Source organism: Protomyctophum bolini (assembly GCF_963924005.1).
Source record: "Protomyctophum bolini genome assembly, chromosome: 12".
NCBI classification, from domain to species: Eukaryota; Metazoa; Chordata; class Actinopteri; order Myctophiformes; family Myctophidae; genus Protomyctophum; species Protomyctophum bolini.
The window spans coordinates 618,750-636,495 of NC_137873.1; the positions used below are offsets into that span (position 1 = coordinate 618,750).

The 17,746-nt window shown below is 45.0% G+C and overlaps 1 protein-coding gene across 1 annotated transcript; it reads left to right on the top strand.

Moving 5' to 3' along the window:
* Positions 1 to 680: 680 nt before the first annotated feature.
* LOC308325892 (BTB/POZ domain-containing protein 2-like) lies at positions 681 to 17,563 on the top strand. Its single transcript, XM_080778645.1, has 10 exons — positions 681 to 1,095; positions 3,061 to 3,260; positions 4,103 to 4,222; positions 5,745 to 5,901; positions 8,436 to 8,541; positions 9,960 to 10,157; positions 10,924 to 11,116; positions 11,619 to 11,706; positions 13,363 to 13,509; positions 16,721 to 17,563. Exons 1-10 carry the CDS (start codon positions 703 to 705, stop codon positions 16,880 to 16,882), a joined length of 1,764 nt encoding a protein of 587 aa, XP_080634771.1. The 5' UTR covers positions 681 to 702; the 3' UTR covers positions 16,883 to 17,563.
* The last annotated feature ends 183 nt before the right edge of the window (positions 17,564 to 17,746 follow it).

Below are 17,746 nucleotides of genomic sequence, written 5' to 3' on the forward strand. Positions count from 1 at the left end.
TTTTGTTTACGTCGGCTACGTCATCATTAGCGTCATCACCATCCTCCTCGGTGTTGCCATGTCCGTTTATTATACGCGACTTTGGGCTTGGTCTTTGCGGCTTTTTCTTTTTTAATGTGTAGTTATTTCAAACCGGTGTTTCCCAAATATTTTCATGTCATACAACCCCAAACCTAACTTAATATGTATTTGTCACTAAACAACCCCCATCTGGAGGGGAAAAAACGTTTTGTGACAGGGAGCAGTGACTGTACCCTAGGGTACAATAAAACTCTTAGGTGAATTGAGTATGAACAGATGGACCCCAATGGAAACAAGCCATAGGCTTTCTTGGGTTTTAAATCCTTGTGATATATACATATATTATATATATATATTTGTCTCTAAACAACCCCCACCTAAAAAGTGCCAGGGACGGAAAAACAAACAAACAATAATACATATAAATCATATAGGCTACAATAAAATAAAAATCTTCAAATTATTCCACATGTTCATGATTTTTTTTTTTTTTTTTTTTTTTTTTAATATCAGACCTATACGCTCACAACTCGCATCATCGCTACGCCCTGTGAACTTGTGGATCTGCTACAAGTTCAAGGGGGGGGCTTGTTTTCATAGCCCTGGTTGCTTTACCTTGGGTCTGAACGTGGCAACACGGCCCCGTCCTCCTCCTCCTCCAGTCAGTCCGGTCGGTTCAACATGGCTGCCGGAGACAACAACGGCAGGCCTCCGTGTCTAAACTTCTCCGGCGGCGGAGCGGGAGGCTCCCCGGCGGCCCCAGCGGCCCCTGCGGCGGGCCCGCTGGGCAACAGCCAGCCGAGCAACCAAGCCTTCTCCATGCTGGCCTCCAACGGCGGCGGAGCCTCCTCGGCCTCCTCCTCGGCGTCGCGGCGCTCCAACAACCCGCAGCCCATGACGGGGCCTCCCGGCGGGGAGGACGTCTCCTCCTCGCCCGGCGGAGCGCACAACGCCTCTTCCTCCGCCCGGCAGGAGCAGAGCGGCGCGGCCGGCGGAGCGGCGCCTCTCTCCAGCGGCACCGCGAGCAACATGACCGCTACGCCCGCGTCCAACGCGTCTCATTCCGGCGTGCAGGTATGGGACTGTCCGCTGACTGATCCTTGTCCGTTCCACCGTCCACCACCATGACATGACATGGGTTTGTTTTGTTAAATGTAATGCTAAATGGCTCTATATTGTTGATGGTAATCATTGCTATAGCCATAGAGTGATTTATCAATAACGGTGTTAAACATTTATACTGTTATAAATAACTAACTATTTATAGCTCTCCATTGTGACAGTAATTGCTATAGTGTGTGCTCAGTAACAGTGTTAAATAGCTCTATATTGTGACAGTAATCATTGCTATAATATTGTTCAGTAACAGTGTTAAATAGCTCTATATTCTGATAGTTAGAATTGAAGAAGAAGAAGAAATGCGTTCTGGTAAATCAAGTTTACCAAGGGTAACTGGACTAAGCATCAGATACTTGTTTACAGCCAGGCCCACATGGAGCATTTCATGGTAGAGGTTCAATGCCTTGTCCAAGGGCACTTCAACAATTGCTTCAGACATTGTACACAAAACATGCAGTCATGTCATAGTAGGGTCTAATATAGTTGTGTGGTTACCTCTGTTGTTTTTAACCCATTTTGACCTGAGGCAGTTTTCTAAATCCCAACCTAAGTTTTCTGAGAAACATGTTGCTATAATATTGCTATACAATGTATGCAGTGATGCAAATAGGTGTTCAATGTAATGAGTCCCAGGGACATTTTATGAGTCCCACTTCAAAGACATTAGGAGTCATATTTTGCCATTTTGACAAATACGCAGCATTTAACTCCCATTTCATTTTATTTGGTTATAATGTGGTTATATTCATGTAGAAAACAGAAGAAGAAATGATTACTATAACTAAAGCTAGCAAAATAAACTAGAATAAAAACAGTACAGTAGTACATCCCGTGGATGCAGAGGTCGTTGTTTTATTGCGTCCCTTTCCCTTAACTATAAACTGCGTGCATTTTAATCTCTGACATAGCACAACAACAACGACCCAAAACGGGGTTCCTCTCTTGAAAGGCAAAAACCCCAAAAATGGGTTCAGTTAAATGTTTCTTTTATATTCATTTACAAAAGCAAAAAAGTTAAATTTCCTTCCGTCTGTTAGAAAAGTACTGTAGTTGAAGGCTCTAGTAAATTATACTGGTTCGTTCTGTTCTGCAAGGACAAAATCTATAAAAAATGCCATTCATTATTATTGTTAAGAATGAATTGGCTCCTGTCTTTCCACAAAATAATCCGACACAGGGGTAAGGGGTTGACAGTTGACACTATGCCAGTCTAACCAGATCCCAGACAGTGGTTAGGGGTCGACACTATGCCAGTCTAACCAGCGATCCCACACAGGGGTAAGGGGTTGACACTATGCCATTCTAACCAGTGATCCCACACAGGGGTAAGGGGTTGACACTATGCCAGTCTAACCAGATCCCACACAGGGGTAAGTGGTTGACACTATGCCAGTCTAACCAGATCCCACACAGGGGTAAGTGGTTGACACTATGCCAGTCTAACCAGCGATCCCACAGGCGTAAGGGGTTGCACTATGCCAGTCTAACCAGCGATCCCACACAGGGGTAAGTGGTTGACACTATGCCAGTCTAACCAGATCCCACACAGGGGTAAGGGGTTGACACTATGCCAGTCTAACCAGCGATCCCACACAGGGGTAAGGGGTTGACACTATGCCAGTCTAACCAGTGATCCAACACAGGGGTAAGGGGTTGACACTATGGCAGGTAAATAAAACGTTGGGGCATGTGGAGTTTGCTTTGGAGTTGCCCAAACTGCAAGTGCACATTTGGGTGAGGAGTCTGCTATAAACACAATACGATATATATATATATATATATATATATATATATATATATAAACACAACACCAGTTATATAGCTAGATAGCTATAAACACAACACGATATATATATAGCTATAAACACAACGCCAGCTATATAGCTCGGGACATCCCTAATTATTATTACTAATTTCCAGGGTGTGACGCACTCGTCCCTGTCGGCGGGCAGCGCGGGCTCAGCGGCCTCCATGCTGTACAGGGAGCCTGTGTACAACTGGCAGGCCACCAAGAGCACGGTGAAGGAGAGGTTCGCCTTCCTCTTCAACAACGAGGTGCTCAGCGACGTGCACTTCCTGGTGGGCAAGGGCATGGGCGTGCAGAGGATACCCGCGCACAGGTAGGTGTCTGGTGGGCAAAGGCAGTGTGGTGTTTCAACCTGTGTGTTTTCTGTGTTGCCAGGTTTGTTCTGGCGGTGGGCCGTGCGGTGTCTCAACCTGTATGTGTTTTCTGTGTTGCCAGGTTTGTTCTGGCGGTGGGCAGTGCGGTGTCTCAACCTGTATGTGTTTTCTGTGTTGCCAGGTTTGTTCTGGCGGTGGGCAGTGCGGTGTCTCCACCTGTATGCGTTTTCTGTGTTGCCAGGTTTGTTCTGGCGGTGGGCAGTGCGGTGTCTCAACCTGTATGCGTTTTCTGTGTTGCCAGGTTTGTTCTGGCGGTGGGCAGTGCGGTGTCTCAACCTGTATGTGTTTTCTGTGTTGCCAGGTTTGTTCTGGCGGTGGGCAGTGCGGTGTCTCAACCTGTATGCGTTTTCTGTGTTGCCAGGTTTGTTCTGGCGGTGGGCAGTGCGTTGTCTCAACCTGTATGTGTTTTCTGTGTTGCCAGGTTTGTTCTGGCGGTGGGCAGTGCGGTGTCTCAACCTGTATGTGTTTTCTGTGTTGCCAGGTTTGTTCTGGCGGTGGGCAGTGCGGTGTCTCAACCTGTATGTGTTTTCTGTGTTGCCAGGTTTGTTCTGGCGGTGGGCAGTGCGGTGTCTCAACCTGTATGTGTTTTCTGTGTTGCCAGGTTTGTTCTGGCGGTGGGCAGTGCGGTGTCTCAACCTGTATGCGTTTTCTGTGTTGCCAGGTTTGTTCTGGCGGTGGGCAGTGCGGTGTCTCAACCTGTATGCGTTTTCTGTGTTGGCAGGTTTGTTCTGGCGGTGGGCAGTGCGGTGTCTCAACCTGTATGTGTTTTCTGTGTTGCCAGGTTTGTTCTGGCGGTGGGCAGTGCGGTGTTCGACGCCATGTTCAACGGCGGGATGGCGACCACCTCCACGGAGATCGAACTCCCCGACGTGGAACCGGCGGCCTTCCTGGCGCTGCTGAAGTGAGAGAACTAACGTTTAAAATAAAGTGAAGAACGTTAACGTTAACCTTTTTATTTAACCAGTAAGAACACATTGACACTGAGGGCTGTATTTTGCGTGTCTTAAGTACCAGGTCTTATTCCCTAACTTGAGTAAACTAAAGACCTGGAGGTGTGATCAATGCCATTTGGCTATTCTGAGTGGCCAAAGAGCATTGATCACGCCTCCAGGTCTTTAGTTTACTCAAGTTAGGGAATAAGACCTGGTACTTAAGACACGCAAAATACAGCCCTGAGTCTCTTTTACAAGTGGGAACTGAAGGCCAAGAGGCAGAAATAAAATTACACTTCAATACCTCATCATCAATGTTACATTTTGGACCAGCAAATACAACATCCATTATACACCTCAAAGTACCTATGAATGAATACAACAAATCACCAAAGTCCTACTTTTTAGTAGCGGGGCAAAATACACAATATATAACATAGGCTAGTACATATCCTTTTGAAACTCTTCTCAAGGGAACTTTTCAAAGCCTGGGACTGTAGTCATCTGTGTCCTATTGCCAAAACACAGCACAGCAATTATTTACACTCATCAATGACATTTCTTGCTCATGTTGTATATCGCTAAAACACACTTTGCAGAGGTTTTAGAATGGGCGTTGTTTAATATGTTTGTGTTTTATGCTAAAAGTGTGACTGTCAGACTTCACTGTGGAATATGGAAATCAGGGAAGACACTATTCTTTGGAATATGAGTTTGCTAATCATTGAAGCAACTGTTGAAAATATCCCTATATTCTGCATAGCATGCAGAATAAGAAAATGAAAAGGGTTGAAATCCACCGATATAGATGCAGCAAGGGCCTTTGCAAACGGTGAGCGATGAAACGCGCGCCGCCTATAGTTCATTTTCAATCAGACCTGAGTTTTTGCTCGGAGAAGTCGCGGTGCGACAACGCAAGCGTATTTAGGTGTATTTGTCGCGCGCTTGCTCATTACGTGCACACGCACGCGACTCATTCCGTTTAGCTTCTTTTTTTTTACGCTTGAGTTGTCGTGCCCCTCTTCAACAGACCTGGAGGAGGCCTGTGTTGATCCAGGCAACAACGCCTGCGTTCCTCGCTTCACGTTTGCAAGGCCCTTTAGGTTAGCTGTGGTGTTTTCACAACGTCTCACTCTCTACGTTGATGCTCTGGCCCAGAGATTAAAATAGGGTGCATTTTGCATCCCAAAACGAAGTTTATAGTTAAGGGACGCAATAAAACAACGACCTCTGCATCCACGGGATGCACTACTGTACTACTGTACTGTTTTTTATTTTTATTATAGTTTATTTTGCTAGCTTTAGTTATAATAATAATTTCTTCCTCCGTTTTCTACATGAATATAACCATATAAAATGAAATGGGAGTTAAATGCTGCAATTTGTCAAAATATGACTCAACGTGGTTGAAGTGGGATAAAATGTCCCTGGGACTCATCTCTAAAAGACCATCCCGGGACTCATTACATTGCAAACCGGCTCTCCCTACAGGTTCCTGTACTCAGACGAGGTCCAGATCGGCCCAGAGACGGTGATGACCACGCTGTACACGGCCAAGAAGTACGCGGTGCCGGCGCTGGAGGCTCACTGCGTGGAGTTCCTGAAGAAGAACCTCCGCGCGGACAACGCTTTCATGTTGCTGACGCAGGTAGGGCTGTTACCATGACAACGGAAACCAATAGATCGATAATTATTATGAACCCATTTAGACCCGAGTTAAAAACATTCACTTTGAAAGAATATATATTCAAAGATGTGCGCCACATTTTTATGATTTTTTTCAAAAATAGCAGACCTACCTAAATAGCAGACCTACAATGAATACTGATTTTATAATATTGAATGGAACTTACAGGGAAGACAGTGATAAACTACACAGAGACTAATGAATGTAGACATAAATGTATCATGCACATTAGTTTTCAAATATAATTACACTTTGGACAAAATAGCCAAAGTACCCAGATGTTGCTGGGAACTACAGCTCCATCTCACTGAATTAGAATATTTTGTAAAAGTTGATTTCCTTCTGTAATATAATTCAATTCAGTGTTTGTCCACTGACAGTGAAAACTTAACAATGGTTTCAACTAGGGATGCACCGAAAATTCGGCCACCGAAAATATTCGGCCGAAAATGGCTAAAAATGTATTTTCGGCCTATTCGGTTTCGGCTCAAATAAGCCGAAAAATATCACCGAATAGTAGTAGTGGTCCTAAAGTTGTGAATCGAACTAAACTGCGAGGAAAACACAGATGTACAAGCCCAACGCGCTATGCATTGCGACGGGTAGATGGAATGTAGATCTGCTACTTTCAGCGCAGGAAGGGCGCATGCTTATGACGCTCTTTAACTATGCATCATTCAGCCGTCAGCGACAGTCGCAACACAACACACGAGCAGCAGTCACGGGCAGTAGCAGATCAGCAGATCCGACACAACTGTATTGCACATATCTGTGCTTTCATCCACGATTCCATAGCCTTCTAAATCTTATTTCCCATCCACGGGCACAAGCAACGTGATATTAGCAGCTTCCACCCGATCTGTGGTGGTGTTCTGTTGACAAGGGAAGCTAGTAGCTAGCATGGGAGCTAACGTTAGTTTTAACACTATGTACTTTACATCCGTTCCCCAACCCCTCACACTCGCTGCTGCGTTTACACGGGCAGACACAAAGACGAATGGGAATATCATTTGGAGCTTTAACAATGAAAAAGACATGCCACCAAAAAAAGACATGCCACCACCTATAAATTCAAACCCACCTCTGGAATATTGCTATCTCATTCCACTTTAATTAATTTTATTCCATAGTCTTAGTTTTTCTCTAATAAAGTTGTTTTTATTTGTTTTCTCATGTTCTCCTTGAAAAGTGTCTTTAAGTACTCAACTTTATATAAATAATATTATCACTATTATTATTACTACTTGTTTTTATTGCCTATGCTTATGTTGAAAAAAAAGCTCACGGCTCAGGTCAAATAGGCCTATTGATATGCGATTCAAATGTGACTAATTGAGATTAATTAATCACAAAGCCTCCAATTATTTAGATGTTTTTCAATGGACCCATAAGTGTTTATTATTTAAGTTAGGTTTTGCCATAATCATGTCTTTTGCCATAATCAGGTAGCTTTACAACAAAGATGTATTCGGGTATTCGGTTTTCGGCCAACTGTTTCCCATATTCGGTATTCGGTTTCGGCCAAGAATTTCGGTGCATCCCTAGTTTCAACACCTTTTTTGCTTCAGTATGTTGACAAGCTTCATGGAGATGCTAATTTTCCTTTCCAGCTAGATTTGGCACCTGCCCACAGAGCCAAAACTACTAGTAACTGGTGTACTGACCATGGTATTACTGTGCTTAACTGACCAGCCAACTGGCCTGACCTGAATCATCAAGATTAAAACAAGAAATGTTTGAAGTACTTGAAGTACACTTAATGCACAATGTTATTACAGAAGAAAATGTACTTTTACAAAATATTCTAATTCAGTGAGATGGAGCTGTAAGTGGGCTGTGAGCTGTGCCCACTGCCCACCTATCCCACTGTCCCATTGTGTAGTTGCCTAAACCAATGGGTTCTCTTGTAATTTACTTTTGTTCTCACTTGCAACCTTCTAATGCAGGTGCATAATGGACTACTGAAGGCTACATGCCTATAAGTGTCGTCCTCTGGGGTTTTTTACTTTTAACACACTGTTGCTATGCACCATGTGGCTGTAAAGGCAAGCCCTACAGTAATTTCAGAGTATTTATTGATTTATTGATTGGCCGGACTAGCAATATAATACAACATAACTTCAAAAGCTGCTTCTATAAAATGAAGCATAGATTGACACACGTCAACAAGGCAACTTTGGGAAAACATAATTTTACAACCCCAAAATTTGGTGTGCGCTGCGCGCGCCATTGTTTTAATTTATGATTAATATTTATCTATTTATTTTATCGCTGTCTAGGACAGGGGTAGATCGGTGAAAATTTGGGGGGTTCGCCACATCATTTGAAAATTGGTCTGAAAATTTTCAGTCTTGGGATTTCTTTTGGCTTTAACCCCTGAGACTACAGTGCTAAATGTTGTCTCTTCTGTGTCTTTAGAACTACAGTGCTAAATGTTGTCTCTTCTGTGTCTTTAGAACTACAGCGCTAAATTATTGTATCTTCTGTGTCTTTAGGCTCGGCTGTTTGACGAGCCCCAGCTGGCCAGCCTGTGTCTGGAGAACATCGACAAGAACACTGGAGACGCCCTGGCTGCCGAGGGCTTCACTGACATAGACCTGGGTAATATTATTAATATTATTATTTATTAGTGTAGTGCCTCAGTAGTCTAGGATCATAATTATGTAAAGGAAGAACCTCATCGTCAGTTATGTATTAACTTGAAGCAGCCGGTCGAGCTTTACCGCCAACTGGGGGGGGTAAATAAAACAAATGTGTAACGCGGAAACCCAGCAACCAGTCACCAAGTCGACCCTGTTCTGATAGTGGGATATCACGATATGCCATTGGATTTTCTTTTTATGTCTTTTCAGTTCATGATGTGAAAGCAGGGATTCATAGCTTCAAATTGACATTGGTTGTTCAGTTTGACCCACCGGTGTTGGAGATGTGGCTTATAGAGTAATGTCTTGCAGAGAAACAGCGAGTTGAGAAAACGGGCTTGAAAGGTTCACTTCTGTGGTCTCTAACATTACACCTAGCAGTAGCTACATGTTTAAGCATTTATTTCATATTTACATGTCTTCTGTGGTCTCTTAACATTACACCTAGCTACATGTGCATTTATTTCATATTTACATGTTGATTTCAGCTCTGACACTTATTTCAGACATGCTCTTATAGTATGTGAAGAGTCTGCTTTTGGCTATTAACTCATTTTGGATAAAAAGTAATCGCAGCTAGACGGTCCTGGGTTCGATTCCTGCTGGGGAAGCTGTGTGTGCTGGGGGCGTGTTCTCTCCTCCGCGCCATCAGTGCCCATACCTGAGGCGGGGTTGGCGAAAGGGCCTTTCTGTGTGGAGTTGTTCTCCCTGTGTCCCCTAGGGTAGCTACCCTCACATGGAATAACGTGTTTCTTCCACGCGCTACGTCCGGCTGGGGGAAACGCCCCCCCACCCCCCTGTCAGGTGAAAAGAAGCAGCTTGGACTCCTCATGCATTGAAGGAAGTATGAGGTCAGTCCGCTGCTCTCCCCAGGTTGGCAGAGGAAGTGTAGCGCCCAGGATTACATTAGAAGGGTTCCCCAATTAATTTTCCTCAAGGGCCATATTTTGACTACGGTACCAGGCTGGGGGCCGAGTCGGCACGCGCGAGGTCGAGTTCTTGCCCGCAAATTAATGTTCAGGGCAAGACCCCATTTGAAAAGGACCCCCAGTTTGACATGCAGAGGCTACTGACCCCAATTTAATGCCATTTATATCTGGGACCCCCCCAAAAGAATCGTGGGATAAAAACTTTGAAAAGAAAAATATATATTTACAAACTATCAGAGCAGGTCATCATCACATGTGATTCCACTGTATCCAACTTTGATGAATTGAACAAGGTGGACCCTCGTGTAAACAAGTGTAACGCTTTATTGGGTCGTCCACTCACAATTGACAGTCTTTGTATCGAGTTGTACTTGAAATGTACTGTAATTCTGCAAAACTGTCAATACATATTTCAAATCAATCAATCAAACCGTCTCTCCTCTCCCAGACACCCTGGTGGCCGTGTTGGAGCGTGACACCCTGGGCGTGCGCGAGGTGCGTCTGTTCGTGGCGGCGGTGCGCTGGGCGGACGCCGAGACGCAGCGGCAGCAGCTGCAGCCCACCCCCGAGAACAAGAGGAGGGTCCTGGGCAAGGCACTGACGCTGGTCCGCTTCCCGCTCATGACCATCGAGGAGTTCGCTGCAGGTACGATGGAGCAAGTCATGATGTCATCATCTTTTCTTGAACCTCTAACTTAAACCTCTCTTAACCCATTCTGACCTGAGATCAGATTCATACAAGGTTTCCACTGGACACACACTGGTCTGATTAACCCATTCTGACCTGAGATCAGATTCATACGAGGTTTCCACTGGACACACACTGGTTTGATTAACCCATTCTGACCTGAGATCAGATTCTAAAAAAAATGTCAGTCGTTCTTCGATTTTTCCAAAATAGCAGACCTACAAGCTCGTAGCGCGCCACTTGGTGGCGCGCTATGAGCTTGTAGATCTGCTATTTTTAAATAGCTAAAGCATAACGTGATGCTAACACCAAAAGGGGTTCCCGCCCAGAATGGATGAGATGAGATTTAATTTATTGTCAATGTACAGTACAAGTACAGCACAGCACAGCGATAGTCTCACCGGTAGTCTCACCAATAGTGCAAACATGTCAGTAAGGAGGAGGATATACATTAATTACAGTAGTAACAGTAGATATGGGCTGAGCAGTAGTCATTTAAATAAATAATGATATGAGAAGGAAGAAGAAAAACACGATCTGTCCATATTGCACATGGCCCAAATGCACAGAGTGCTAAACTAAGGTCCAGAGACCATGTTCCACAAGTCCAGTGGCCATGAAGTCTCTTGAACTGGACATTCATCTGAACGGCCCAGTCCAACATCCTCTGGGACAGGGAGGTGGTATAACGGGGTGTATAACTGTGTGGTTCTGTGTTCTCCAGGCCCGGCCCAGTCCAACATCCTGTCGGACAGGGAGGTGGTCAGCCTGTTCCTCCACTTCACCGTCAACCCCAAGCCCCGCGTGGACTTCATCGACCGGCCGCGCTGCTGCCTCCGCGGGAAGGAGTGCAGCATCACGCGCTTCGGCCAGGTGGAGAGCCGCTGGGGCTACAGCGGGACCAGCGACCGCATCCGGTGAGGAACGGAAGGGGGGGCCCTTTTGGGGTGTTACTTTGAACCCATTTAGACCTGGGAACGATTCTACAAATGTCTTCTACATCCTGACAGTTTTCTGAAAAAGTTATGTTTCTATGTCAGTCGTTCTTCGATTCAAAAATAATAATAACAGACCTACAAGCTCGTAGTGGCGCATCCGGTGAGGAACGGAAGGGGGCTTAAATTGGTAACATTATAATCATGATTTAAGTGTCAATTATCTAATGTGATCCTGGGCTCTACACACCCTCCGCCAACCTGGGGAGAGCAACGGACGTGCCACTAGTCCCTTTGACATTTTACTCTAGTTTTTATTTGTTGACGAAATTGTCAATGTATTTGGTCTTAGTTTTTAGTCATCACGGCTTAGTTTTCATTTAGTTTCCATTTAGTTTTCCTCAGTGAATAAAAAGGTAGTCGACGAACATTTTTCGTCTTGGTTTTAGTCGACGAAATCATCATGGTCTCCTCCTCTCCTCAGCTTCACGGTGAACAGGAGGATCTTCGTGGTGGGTTTCGGCCTCTACGGGTCCATCCACGGACCCACAGACTACCAGGTCAACATCCAGGTAACAGGCACCTGAACCGGATCACACATAACGCTTTTAGAACGGTATAGGGCTGCACGATTTTGCAAAAAAACAACTAGATTTTCTTTTCTGAAACCTCTATTTCGGTTTTGATTTCAGTAAAAGAAATACATTCTCTCAATATGTTTTTATTTTATTTTTTAAATGCAAACAAATGTGAATTTCCCTATTGGAATAAAGTCCAAACCTTAGAAGGATCCCTGGCTACAAGACAAATATGCCTTAAAACCTTACACTTGCCCTCTATGAATAAAAATAAATAAAAACAAATATTGTATTTATTTCGTAAATGGAGATTATTTCAATCAATAGGGACTGCTCCCATCGCAGGTTGATATACACTACAGTATGTCCATGTGTGGTCCAGCCCTATGGAATGCATATGCTAATAAAAACAACTTAATACTTGCTAAGAATAATATGAGCATCAAAGCAATATTTAAATACTTTTTATTAGCATGTGCATTCCATACATTCCCTGGGGCTGGACCACACATGGACTGGACATATGTCATATGACATCCTCAACTTGTGACAGGAGCAGTTCCTATTGAGTGAAAGATAAAAGGTGTACACTACCCAACTTTATTTTATGAAAGAAATTATCTGAGGTGTTTTTATTTTTAGTTATAGAGGGCAAGTATAGTGTTTTAAGGCATATTTGTCTGGCCAGGGATCCTTTTAAACAAAGAAAGATAACTCCCCTTTGGAATTAAACGAGTGGAAACGTTTACAATATGTCCAAATTAATAAAATAGCCAATTTAATGTTTAGGTGCGCCCACTCTTCCAGCACCCTTTTGCAATGTGAAATTCCACTGAATCTTTAGGCCTAATCCTTTTTCATTTTGATTCTGTCTCTCTCGTCATATGGGCCATGTGGAAAATAATGATGCCACATCTCTTTTCAACGTGTGACAGCTGATGCTTGTACTGTGAAGGCAAACGTTTCTGAACGTCTCATCCTCCATTTTTACGCGTGCTGAAAATAGCCGATCTACTAGCTCACAGCGTGTTGCGGAGGTGACACGTCGTGAGCTTGCAGATCAGCTATTGTTTTGCACGCTGATGCAACCGGTTGTACGGCGAAACATAAGACAGGCTTCCCTTTTGTTTTTAGCCGAGGCGACGTACACAGTCAACAGAGTCAGACACACATGGCTATTGGCTCCTCGATGCAAAATAAACAGTGTAAACTACCCGACTTTACGATCATAAGGGATAGTAGGTCGGGACACGGTATTGATATTAAAGCTTCATGTTCTGCAGCAGCGCCCGCTCGCCGCTTAGCTCTGGTCCATAGCTCTAATGCTAGGGTAGAATTAGCATTAGGGCTATGGACCAGAGCTACTCTCGCCGCTATGCCTGTCCATTCTCCAGGCGTGCTGCCGTCTCCCACTCTCCCACAGGGACCGACCCTCCACTATGTCGGAACTAAAACCTGGCCCCGTAAAAAGTCTGTGCCTGTGAGAGAAGGCAACACGAGCGTCCCAACCTGCTCCAGCACCCGGAAAACAAACGACAAATATAATTCTCTGATCGGGGGGGGGGGGGGGGGGACTATCAGAATCGTGAGCTAAAACTAAGTACGTGATGGGGAACTCTCTGGTTGAGACTGCTGTCCTCCTCCAATCAGATCATCCACACGGACAGCAACACGGTTCTGGGCCAGAACGACACCGGCTTCAGCTGCGACGGGTCGGCCAACACCTTCAGGGTCATGTTCAAAGAGCCGGTGGAGATCCTGCCCAACGTCAACTACACTGCCTGCGCTACGCTAAAGGTAGGATAAATGACATGGCTGAGACTGGTATGACACTGATTAGTGTTTAATTTTCAGGTTGCAGGTGGGCAACCCTTAGTGTTTAATTTCCCTTCCAAGGGCAGGTGGGCAACCCTTAGTGTTTAATTTCCCTTCCAAGGGCAGGTGGGCGACCCTTAGTGTTTAATTTAGCTGCCAGGGGCAGGTGGGCAACCCTTAGTGTTTCATTTCCCTGCCAGGGGCAGGTGGGCAACCCTTAGTGTTTCATTTCCCTGCCAGGGGCAGGTGGGCAACCCTTAGTGTTTCATTTAGCTGCCAGGGGCAGGTGGGCAACCCTTAGTGTTTCATTTCCCTGCCAGGGGCAGGTAAGCGACCCTTAGTGTTTAATTTAGCTGCCAGGGGCATGTGGGCAACCCTTAGTGTTTAATGTCCCTGCCAGGGGCAGGTGGGCAACCCTTAGTGTTTAATGTCCCTGCCAGGGGCAGGTGGGCAACCCTTAGTGTTTCATGGTGTCAACGCCTGTCGCCTGCCAGTATTTTAGGCTTCATATCTGCAGCTTTTCCGATACTCGTATCTATCGGTCAGAACAACTCCAATGCCTGGATGTGCATAGTGATTTCTGTCCACTTGAACAAGCCTCCTTCTGTAGAGCTATAAGAATAATTAATGATCAGAATGTTATGAACAGACTAATAAACTCTTTATTATACTTTAATACTATTTTAATACTTTAAAATGTCGTGATATAGTATAGCTCAGGAAACCGTTTTCTTAGCCTTCAAAGCAATGCAGAAATGGCTTCCCAGCTGCATTCAGAAATTGTTCCAATTGAGCTGAGGGTTTATACTGATGATCCAGAATTGCTAGAGAAATGGCATTAGAAATATAGAATAGTTGTGATAACGACGTCAAAATTTGCAGTTCTATTCTGAGCCTATGAATTAAAGCAAATGTTTAAACATAGTAACTAGATAAACATAAGCCATCAAATATCTTTTCTAGTATGTGAGACTTCCACATTGTGTCTGACATAGAAACAAAGCTTTTTCAGAAAACTGTCATTTTCAAACAGACATTTTTACTTTTTTAGAATCTGATCTCGGGTCAGAATGGGTTAAGGTAAAAAAAAAAAGGGTAGGCGTTATAAGCTACGGCTTCGGCCTCTAGGCCTTTTCAGTCCAGGTTTTTGCAATGTTTGTTCTGCGACTAACTCTGTACATGAGCTTTAGACCGAAATAAAACGATTAATCAGACCAGTGTGTGTCCAGTGGAAACCTCGTATGAATTAGGGGTGCAGCGGTTTTCAACCGAAAACCGAACCGTTCGGTTCAGCATACACGGTTCAATGCGCTCTAATGAACCGCGCTTTTTCGGTTTGCATTAATTCATTTCTTACAGCTGCGAAGAATGTATTTCTCGGTCACACACCGTCCTACTTAGAAGTCTAGCACTCTATCGGTCACACACCGTCCTACTAAGAAGTCTAGCACTCTTTCGGTCACAGAAGTGTAGCACTCTGTCGGCCCACCCCCTACACACACACACACACACACACACACACAGAGAGAGAGAGAGAGAGAGAGACGGCATGATGAGGAGAATCCAGCCCTCGCAAAGACCACTCGGTGGAATAATTATTGATCGTCATACACAGAGACACACACAGCGGAGTAACCTCGAATCAACAGGCTTCTAAGCACCGTCTTGTTCAGATCTGCTTCTGCATCTGCACTCGCTGTTTGAGTGCTAAAAAGGGAGAGAGAGAGCAAAAACAACTCGTTGTTGTTGCTCTGTCCACCCGGAGCAGGAGTCTCAGGAGAAGAATATTCCGTCTGAAAAGTCCCAACAAAATACTCTATGTCCAATCCATGACTGTAGATAGAAACCCTTCTTCTAATAATATAAGCATAATATCTCATGCAGAGATCTTTATTGTAAACTTTTGTAAATGTTTCTGTACGACACGGCACTCTGCTGTGAGCCATGTTGCTGCATGTGCTGCGAGTCTGCAGTGCACCACGTGTGAGCGCATAGGTGCATTGTTTTTCCCTTGAACATAATGATGAGGCACATTAAAATAGCAATATAAGGTTTTTTTCCCCCTTTAAATAATGAAAAGGCAGAAATGTCTAATAAAATAATATATGCTAAAAAAAGAATAAAAGATAATGCTAAAAATAAACTTTTTGAGTGGTGCAAGCCAGTCCCTTGGACTTATGTGTGTGGGTGCCTGCCTGGCTGGCTGGCTGGCTGGCTGGGTATGAGCATGAAAACAGCATGGTTGTTTTTCACCACCTGTGTGCAACCTAACACACACACACAAACACATGCCCATATTAACTGTATATGATGATTTCGTGTGTGCCAGTAAGGTACAGTAGAGGGTACAGTAGAGGGACCGGCACACAGTAACTCTGTCATTTCTCAACCGTTTCGGACACGGGGCGGCAGTTCGGAACCGGCCCGGCACCCTGGGCGCGTTCCTGCCCCCCCCCCCCCCTCCCCCGGAAACCCCCACACAGAGTTGCACTCACTTTACACAGGTGTGATTTTTTTTTTTACTGTACCGAAACCGAACCGAAACCGTGGCCCCCATACCGAAGTACGAACCGAACCGAGGTGTAACTGAACCGTTGCACCCCTAGTATGAATCTGATCTCAGGTCAGAATGGGTTAACACATTGAGTACGCCAACGTGCATCAAAATAAAGGCCGCTATAGTGCCAGAGTAGTCTGATCGCATTTACTCTGAAAGCCAAGAACCGGAAATACTTTCTTAAAAAAGTTGACTTGACAAAGTGAGCTCATAATCCCCGATCAACTTAATATATTTATATAAACTCCAAAAAGCGTTCATATTTTGCGGGAGAGACGGATGAGGAGCAGAAATGCAGCGCCAGCATATCGATCCATTCATCACCACGGAGAGCGCCCTGGATGAGGAGATACGAGTCATTCTTTCCGCCGCGCTAACATGGGAGTCAATGACAAGCTAATACTTGCACAGAGCGTTAGCATACGGCAAGCGAAAAGCGAAATGCCAAAAAAAAAAATAGGAATAATTCTGATTATTATTATCTCGCCCCGCGTCGTTTGGACGTCGCTAGGACGTCCACAGACGTCTAAGGTATTACTCGTTTCTGATCCTTATGACGTTTCCAGACGTGTTTTGTACAGAATGTGTTAACGGACTGACTGATCGATCGCGTTCCTCGTCTTCCTCCTCCTCCAGGGCCCGGACTCTCACTACGGGACGAAGGGCATGAGGAAGGTGACCCACGAGTCGTCGTCGACCGGCGCCAAGACCTGCTTCACCTTCTGCTACGCCGCGGGAAACAACAACGGAACGTCCGTGGAGGACGGACAGATCCCCGAGGTCATCTTCTACACGTAGCCTGGTCCCCCTCTGTCTGTCCGTCCGTCTGGCTGGCTGTGTTGGAACCGAGCCTCTACAAGTTGCCTGGTCCCTCTCTGTCCGTTTGTCTGTCTGGCTGTGTTGGAACAGAGCCTCTACAAGTAGCCTGGTCCCTCTCTGTCTGTCTGTCTGTCTGTCTGGCTGTGTTGGAACCGAGCCTCTACACGTAGCCTGGTCCCCCTCTGTCTGTCTGTCTGTCTGTCTGTCTGTCTGTCTGTCTGTCTGTCTGTCTGGCTGTGTGGAACCAAGCCTCGGTTTGGAGGCGGAGAGAAATCTCATCAAAACGAACATCCCCTGTCGCTCTGTCCATAAAACACAAGTGACTGCATGACTGTCGTTGGCCCGGGTTAACTCACTGCTGTAGGGCCCAGTGGTGGCGGCCATTTTGTTGTGCCACAGATTAGAAAACCCATTAATTCCCCCCCCCCCCCCCCCCCCCCATAGAGGGTATATGCACATGCATAAAGTGAGTGTCAAAGTAAGGTCGTTGCAAATTGTCCTTTCCAGCTCGATTTGGCACCTGTCCATAGAGCCAAATACTAGTAACTGGTGTACTGACCATGGTATTACTGTGTTAAAACTACTAGTAACTGGTGTACTGACCATGGTATTACTGTGTTAAAACTACTAGTAACTGGTGTACTGACCATGGTATTACTGTGTTAAAACTACTAGTAACTGGTGTACTGACCATGGTATTACTGTGTTAAAACTACTAGTAACTGGTGTACTGACCATGGTATTACTGTGTTAAAACTACTAGTAACTGGTGTACTGACCATGGTATTACTGTGTTAAAACTACTAGTAACTGGTGTACTGACCATGGTAATACTGTGCTTAA